At 40.9% G+C, this 8,680-nt stretch overlaps 1 protein-coding gene and 1 long non-coding RNA gene across 7 annotated transcripts in view; one reads left to right on the top strand and one right to left on the bottom strand.

Moving 5' to 3' along the window:
• Positions 1-1,158: 1,158 nt before the first annotated feature.
• LOC131995719 (uncharacterized) lies at positions 1,159-1,785 on the bottom strand. The gene is made up of 2 exons (XR_009397572.1): positions 1,554-1,785; positions 1,159-1,492 (listed from the first exon to the last, which is right to left on the bottom strand). It is a non-coding gene; the product is annotated as an uncharacterized LOC131995719 (long non-coding RNA).
• A 529-nt stretch (positions 1,786-2,314) lies between these two features.
• Positions 2,315-8,680, top strand: part of LOC106089892 (uncharacterized) — a 289,467-nt gene continuing 283,101 nt past the window's right edge. Inside the window, exons 1-2 of one of the 6 annotated variants that reach the window (XM_059364661.1) lie at positions 2,315-2,599; positions 2,821-2,888. Coding sequence is in view for 2 of the 6 variants with exons in the window: in XM_059364658.1 (XP_059220641.1) it covers positions 2,377-2,403; positions 2,821-2,892 (99 nt within the window). In the remaining 4 variants the exon portion in view is untranslated. Of the gene's footprint in view, positions 2,600-2,820; positions 2,893-8,680 lie in introns of all 6 variants that reach the window. The other 5 variants (XM_059364658.1, XM_059364662.1, XM_059364664.1 and 2 more) reach the window with 5 other exon arrangements.

The raw sequence follows: 8,680 nt of genomic DNA, 5'->3' as shown, positions 1-8,680 counted from the left end.
TGACCACTAGTTTCTAGCGAGAAATCTGGAAACTTTGATATACCAAATTGTAATACACCAAATTGTAGGTATTGCACCCCTCTTTCATGTTCCGTCGAGACTTTTGTGTACGAAGTCCATTCCTAGCCTGCAGGCTGGAATTTGTTTACTGATCTCCAGTTTCCAAGGAGAAATCTGAAAATTTTGTTGGGATACTGCGCGTTCCGGGCACATGTGATACACCAAATTATGAGTATTGGAGCTCTCTTTTATGTCCCGTCGAGACTTTTGCGTACTAAGTCCATTCCTGGGCTCCAGGCTGGAATTAATTTACTGACCACCAGTTTCTAGAGAGAAATCTGGAAAGTTTGTTCGAGATACAGCGTGCCCTGGACACATGTGATACTTTAGGTTCCGTTGAGACTTTTGTGCATGAAATCCATTCCTGTATTTAGTTCGCTCGAACAATTGCGAAAATACAGCTTGAATTTCTGATGAGTGAAGTCGAAGATCTCTTCATAATAATTTTTTTGGAATATTTTGAAGCCTTCCTAAAACCTTTTGTAAGAGTTGCGTATTTTATTTATTTATTTTTTTTTTTTTTCATTTTACAAATGTAATTTTAATTATACAATACAATTTGTTCATTCTTAAATGTCACCCTGTACTGCAGCCATAAAAATTGTCATCGAAAGTTACCAACGTTGGTAACAGCACGCAGGTCATGTTTATTGTGTTCAGCATATGCATAGTGTTCAGCAATTAAATTGGTGAAGCGATCCTATTAACTTTATTACAAAATTTTTAAATTTCAATAAGAATTTATCAGATGTTGAAAAAAAAATTGCTGTCAAAACTGCCGATAGTAACCGTTATTAAATACAAACGCATTGTTAAGGCTGGTACTATAATCGCTTTCACTTTTTTAAATAATAGATTCTGAAGAAAAATAACTTGCTGATTGCATTCAGAAGGACATTCTTCCATAACTTTTGAAACCATTTTAATAAAAGTATTATGTTATCATTGAAGATTTTGTATTATTTCAAAAAATTAATCGTGAAAAATATGTATTTCCAACTGTGAAAAAGAAACATAGTACCATCCATAACATTTGAATTTCGAAGATTTGCTGCAAATCTCAAATAAGTAGATTTGCTCAAATTGAAACTATATGGGAAAACTCCTTGCCGAACCCGAGATTATTGAAATCTAGTCGACTTTTATTTAGATTCAATCAAAGAAACTTTTGGAATTGTTGCGAAAAACTTTAACAAAATATAATTTTTTTTTAACATAATTACATGAAATAGAGTACCAAACATAGGGTAATTAGAGTTTCGCCGGAGGTGCATATTGCTCTTCAAAATATGGTACCATATTCGCTGTTCGCGATATTTTTCGCCTATTACTTTTTCTAGATAATATATTTTAAAGCAAAAGAAATTGATTGTAAAACATATGATGGGAGTGCTGCCTCTATGTCATTTTAAATATAAATTTTTGAGGTTTTCTAAAATAAGGGAAACAATGTTTCGTGAAAACTTTCCACAGTGAACGATCTTAATACCTACCTTTAGGGTAGGTTAGGATTTGTTGCTGCAGAAAATTTGCCGTAACTATGTGTAAGTAAATTAAGATATTTTGTTGAAGTTTTTAACAACTAAAACAGAGTGCCCTGCATATGGCATAACATGGCAGAATTATTTTAAAGGTTGCTCATTTGTACAACAACATCAATCGACATTTTGCCAACACAAACAAATAAATTTGTGTATTTGTGCAAACAAAAATCTGCCATCTCAATACCGTCAAATCTGGCCGGTTGTTAACAGTTGTTCGCCTTGATGCAAATGCAAATTTTGCCGATGAACATTCCGCTAAGGAACTGGGGCAAACTTCGCACATATCAATGAGTGCAGTCTGATTCAAGTTTAAGCTCAATGATACGGGGCGCCTTTTTATAGCCGAGTCCAAACGGCGTGCCGCAGTGCGACACTTCTTTGGAGAGAAGTTCTTCATGGCATAGTTCGTCACAAATGTTTCCAGCATTAGGAGGGGAAAACTACAGACTGAAAATTTTTCTGATGGTCTCGCCAGGATTCGAACCCAGGCGTTCAGCGTCATAGGCGGATATGCTAACCTCTGCGCTACAGTGGCCTCCTCGCCTTGATGGCAATGGATGTCTTATGGAAACGAAATTTTCGTCAGAGGTAAATACTGCTTTCAGCGCCATCTTCAAATTTAAGTTACAACGATAAAACTAAGAGAGTTTTATTTTACCTATCTATATTGTTGCTTGTCTCTATGTCAAATAAGTACGACCGTTTATAAGCTTTTCGAGAATAAAATTGCCAGAAAGCTTTCGGCTTCATCTCCAGCATTCTCCGTCATAATATGCACACACATATTCATCATAAGAAAGTATGTTGTTCCCCAACAGCAGTAAAAATGTAGAAAAGAACTGAAGCGAAACGCGAATAAGAACAAGAAATAAAAAATATCGAAAATTAATTGAAAAATTCGAAGGCATGTAAAATTGCAAAGTTGATACCAAAGTTGCAAATATCAGTTTAACGAAATTTGTTCATATTAATATAACGTTTGTGCTTGCTTATATGTACATATAAATATTCATATATATATATATGTATATATATATATATATATATATATATATATATATATATATATATATATATATATATATATATATATATATATATATATATATACATATATATATATATACATATATATTATATTTATATATACATATATTTATGTATTATTTTGTTATTGCCAATGTTGCCATGAATAAGTTGGATTCTATCTTTATAGTTTTATAAAAAAAAGTGTATATTTTCTATCCCACTTGTGCGCTTATTATTTCCCGTTGTATGTAGAGTGTATGTATGTGCAACAATTTTCTTTATATTCGGACAATTGAAATGAAGTTTCAAAAGAAAAAAGTATATCCCATATTTGCATTAACTCAGTATAAGTTCAGTTTTCGCCTCGTTTCGCTATAATAACAATCTAAAATGTCTATAAGATTTCAAAAAACGTTTGTTTATAAGAAGTTAATGTTATCTTTAAACTGGTTATACAAAAATCAAAACATGTTCATATTACGATAAAGTTACATATCTACCACAAATAATACAGTTAAGGTGTTTAGTTATGGATAAAATCAAAATTGTTAAGGATACCGATAACGAGAACGCCGGTAACTTGCCGACTCTTGGCAGGAACCTATTTTGGTATACAGTCGATACAGTCTGCAATTACGCGAAGTCCGGATAATAGGAGTTTGGTAAAATGAAAATATGTTATATATGTACTTTCTCAATTAAACGAGCTGAAATTTTAAAAACTACTCATAATTACATGATGTTAAATTAGCAGCTACGTAAAATAGTAAGGTACAACGTTTCATAGCAAAATGTTCTCAATTCATTTGAGCATATATCACTGAAGTGGGACTTTTTTGAACATAATAATTAGGCGTTTTTCAATGAAGCAATGAATTTTTTTGTTCGGAATAGTTGTGAAAAATATGAAGAAAACATAACTATATTTTTGGTACCAAACAATCTTGCTTTCAAATTACACTCGAATTAATTTATTCCTACTGATATCTTTGAGCTCTAATCATAAGAAAGCATCTCTTTTTCACGCAATTTTCATATTTAGGTTTTTTTTTATATGGAGTTGTTTATGTGAAATACAATAAAATGAACTATGTATGAAAACATTGAAATAAGTAAATAAATGTTTTTACGCTATGAACTTAAAGAGAGCTATAAAAAACAAACCGAGATATTTAAAATAAAGATAGGCATTGCTGTGTCTATAATAAATTCAATAAAGAGTGTTGAATTAAGCGGATGATTTATACAGTATTATAATAGTAATATATGTCATATACCAGCAAAACACCCGCACTCAAGCATGGAGATTGTTTCATTACTTCTTTTTTGTTCCGGAGCTAGGATATCCGTCTATGCTGTTCCGAAATTTACGGGTCCGAGCCATAATTAAGATCGATCCCGGACGATGGTTATGTACTGTATGTACGGATCGGGTAGCCCTGCCCCGACTGCCAACTCCTCCTCAACCGCTTCAAGGCCGACAAACACCCAGCGACCCATATTCCTCGAAGGATAGACGGAAGTTATATCAGCCACCCAGCAACATTGCTACTGTCAGCTAAGCAGTTACGTAGTCATCCCCGTTCCCGAAGCCTCGCACTCCACCTCCCACAGACCTACACCTCCATTACGGCGATGTAAAACACACCGCATCTGCTGTCTCGACAGTCATCCAATCCGATGACAGCCGATGTAATGCCAATAGACAAGGGTCTGCCGCCTCAGTATCAGGTACCTGCTCCGTACGCTACTGTTCCGTGGCGGGATTGAAAAGAACCCCGGACCTTGGTTCTGTTCGGTTTGCCAGAACCGCATCCATCATCGGTTGGTGTTGGTGAGTTGTTACCGGTGCATTTCCGTTAGTGCTCTGGCTTGGGACTGCTCGATAGGGAAGTGCAGTCATACTGATTACATTGCAAGGTAATATGTTAACTTAGTTAGCAGTGGTTCACAAGTGTCACCGACCCCAAATGTTGGCGTGCAATGGACAGGGAATGTGTCTTGCAATTTAATTGCAATGGTCCCCGTGGCAAGATTCATGATATAATCAGTCGTGTTCTGGTTTTCGAATTCGCAAACCCAAAAAAATGTTTTGCCTATATTTTTTAAAGCAATAAATGAGATGAGCAAGACTGTTCAACTGTCAATTAATTGTGCATCTCGAGAGTGACAAGAAAGTAAATGAGCCATTCGAACCGATGCACATACATTAAAATTTGAGGTGGACATTGGTACATACGGTCCTCGTAACACTGGACCTATCGAAGGCATTCGTCAGCCATGCCAAACTATTTAAGGACATCGCCAACACGTCCCTCCAGCCAGGCCTGAAACGCTGGGTCGCGAGTTTTCTGTGTGGTCGCCAGTCATTTGTGGAGTTTAGGGATAAGAAGTCGAACCACCGTAGAGTAAACCAGGGAGTTCCCCATGGCGGGCTGATACTTTTGGCACTTTTTAACCTCCACCGCCCAGAATCCTTAAGGTAGATCTTCATGATATAGAGCGTGAGGTTCAGAGCGTGGAGTTCAGCGCTACAGAGAGAACCTGTAGATTAAGCGGAAATCTAGCGAGGCTAGACAACATTCATGCAGACACGGTACCAGATGCGGTAAATAGCTACCGTTTGATTACAGTTCAGGGAGAACGTCCGCCTCCCATTGCACCGGAAGAAATTGACGTCTCCCAGTAAACCAGTGTAGTTCTGAGTCAATACGATCCGGCTGATGCAGCCCCCTCAACTCCTACAGATGCAAGGATTGTTGCCGAAGTGCAGGATGTATGTCCCAATTGTGACCGCGGACCACACGTCATCTGTTTCATTGCCCAGCCAGGCGCACTCGACTAAGAGTCAGATCCCTTTGGACGCATCTTAGTCGCAGAGTTCTTGTATCTGGATACACAACAGTATCAAGCAGACGAAAAATAGAACACAAAAACTACCATTCCTTCTGAAGTTAGAAGTAGAAACAAGGTCTCCCAGCCACTTAGCGGCAGCACTTTGTGTGCTGACAAAGAAATCTTGTTGATTACATAAAAAACAATTGGACAGCAGATTCATCAAAAAGCCGCACTAGGAAATGCTGTCTGATATGTCTTTAGAGCAGTTTTTATGGTGACCATCCTGATTACCGCCAGAGTAGTTATGGCTCACTTGTGTTCCTGCAGACGAAACCTCCTAAGTTCCTACAAGGCTAGGGTTAATGCCACCGTTTGGAATATGTGGCTCGCCTGTAATTATGTACCACTCGACACAAGTCACTTGTTTAACTTCCCAGCCAAATCCTTATTACTCGCATAGTTTCTGGATGTGGAAATTCGACAGAATCCAGCAGACGGAAGATAGAATTCAACTCACAGCTACAACAACAGCAAAAATCCTACCAAATATTGAGGTCAGTCTACCATATTACCAAGACAATAAACCCTAATACCTCACATGAGACTTGATATTGTGGCGGCGGTGATATGATTCGTCAAATTAACCAAGAAATTAATAAGGTGGTCAAAAAAAGCGGAATTTATAGCTAGAAAAGCTGAAGCAATATAATGTTGTTGCTGTAGCAGCTTGTTGTGTTCTATCTTTCGTCTGCTTGATTCTGTTGAGTGTTCAGGGAACTCTGTGACTAATATGGGGTGCGTTTAGAGGTATCTCGGTCTGAGTAGAGTGCGGACATTAGTAAGGTACTCAACTTCAGGTAAATCCAGATCCTTCAACATCAGTGTAGAGATTCTCTCGCGGCCCAACGCCTTGCATGATTTGGCGCCACGGATGACATTCGCAAACGGTGATGGCTGTCGATCGGCTTGACTTAACAGTAGATCACAGCTTGGCTAAACCGGTGCCTAAGTAACATTGCTCCAAGTGTTCCAGACACAAATTCCGCTTATGTTCGTTGCCTACCCAAATTCAGCTCGGCTGCTGCATTTATGATGTCTAGGAATTTACTCACGGACACTAGCACATCCGAGAAGGGTGTCAGTTCACTGAAGCGGTGATTGGTGTACTCTATGGAGCCAGCTCAATCGAACTTCCGATTGACAAACGTTCGGCACTCAGAGGTTATGAAGTCGGATGGTCGGTCGAAATGACAGCTTGCAAGGATACATCACTCAGGAGTTCAGGGGATGCAATGGAAATGTTTGGCGAGCTGCTACACCCCCTTATCTTCATTCACCGTGCAAAACGAGGAGCCTTCAATCTGCTCTGCCAAAGCTATACTCCGCTGATCGTTAACTTGGGAAGAGTACCATTAAATGTGATTCGCATTAAAGTCCTCAGAACCAGACGATTATAGCCAGATAGTAGCCCACTTATGTCAGACTTGTAAGCCTGGCCGTTAATTGGGACACAGCTACCAACAGGCGGTATATACACGTTGTATATCTCCAGCTCGGCAGTAACGGACCTGACTGATATCCCCATGCACTCCATGTATGGGTCACTAGCGCCAGGCGCAGGCCAGATGGGTCTATACTGCACGGAATGGTGTATCACGAAGGCCAATTCTCCACCTCCATTCCTTGAGCTTTCTTTACGTAACACATTGTATCTGTGACAACTGTGCAAGCTGCAGGTATCGGTCAGCTTTGTCTCCTGGATCGCTGCAATCAATATGTCCTTCCGACTCATATAATCCACAATCTCGTCGATCTTGCCACGGAGACCTTTGAAATTCAATTGCACAAAACGATACACTTCCAGGCAATTGCCTGGCAATATTGGGGATAGAATGCTATTGTTGCGTATATTGCCACATAGGGGTCACATAGTCCGACGAAGAGAACGCAGAAGGCAACAACGGCGACGCTCAATCCCATGGCAGCCGGTTGTACGCACCGGATTGATCCGATGGATTCCTCATCGGCAAGGGCTACCGCCTCAGTGTACGTGTTCGTCTTTTTTCGTCATGGGAGAGGCACATCCCGGAGTGCCTTCTCCGCACGCTTCTGGTGCGTGCCGGGATTGGACCCTGGTTCTGTTCGGTTTGCCGGAACCGCCTTCGTCATCGGTCGGTGTCGGTGGGGTGTAACCGGTGCATGGAGTGGGTACATTTCCGTTCTTGCCCTGGCATAACTTCACTACGGGAGTATAGTCATTCTGGCTATGTCGCAAGGTGCTGTGCGAACATAGCCAGCAGTGGGTCACAAGCGTCGCCGACGTCGACTTCGGCGTCCTCGTCGTCGGACTATGTGACCCCCCCCGACCTCTCCCGTACGGCAATTTATGCAACGACAGCACCCTAGCCCTACTATTGCCAGGCCAGTGCTGGGAAGTGTACCGTTCTTGCAGTTAAACTGCAACGGACTGCATTTCAGGATCGATGAGATCGTAGACTTTATGAGTCGGAAGAGCATATCGGTCGCAGCGATCCAGGAGACAAAGCTGACCAACACCTGCAGCTTGCACAGTTGTCACGGTTACAATGTGCTACGTAAGGATCGCTCAAGGAATGGAGGTGGGGGATTGGCCTTCGTTATACACTATTCCGTGCAGTATAGACCTATCTCGCCAGCGCTTGACGCTAGTGACCCATACATGGAATGTATGGGGGTAGCAGTCGGGTCTGGTACTGCCGAGATAGAGATATACAACGTGTATATACCACCTGTTGGTAGCTGTGTCCCGATTAATGGCCAGGCTTACAACACCGACATAAGTGGGTTCCTATCTGGCCATAATCGTCTGGCTCTGGGGGATTTTAATGCGCATCACACGTCATGGCATTCTCCCCTAGGTGACGACCAGCGTGGCATAGTTTTGGCAGAGCAGATAGATAGCTCCACGTTTTGCACGGTGAATGAAGATGCCCCCACTAGGATTACGAGGAGGTGCAGAAGCTCGCCAGACATCTCAATTGCATCCCCTGATCTCCTGAGTGACGTATCCTGGCAAGGCGTCATCTCTTTGGGGTCAGACCACCTCCCCATAATTCTCACCATCGACCGAGCACCCGACTTCATAACCTCTGACAGCCGGACGTTCATCAATTATAAGAAGGCCGATTGGACTGGCTTCAGAGAGTATACCAATCGCCGCTTCACTGAAC

This window comes from Stomoxys calcitrans, chromosome 3 (genome assembly GCF_963082655.1).
Source record: "Stomoxys calcitrans chromosome 3, idStoCalc2.1, whole genome shotgun sequence".
Classification (NCBI taxonomy): domain Eukaryota; kingdom Metazoa; phylum Arthropoda; class Insecta; order Diptera; family Muscidae; genus Stomoxys; species Stomoxys calcitrans.
Note: the sequence above shows the minus strand (reverse complement) of the source record. Positions and strands in the feature narration are given on the sequence as shown.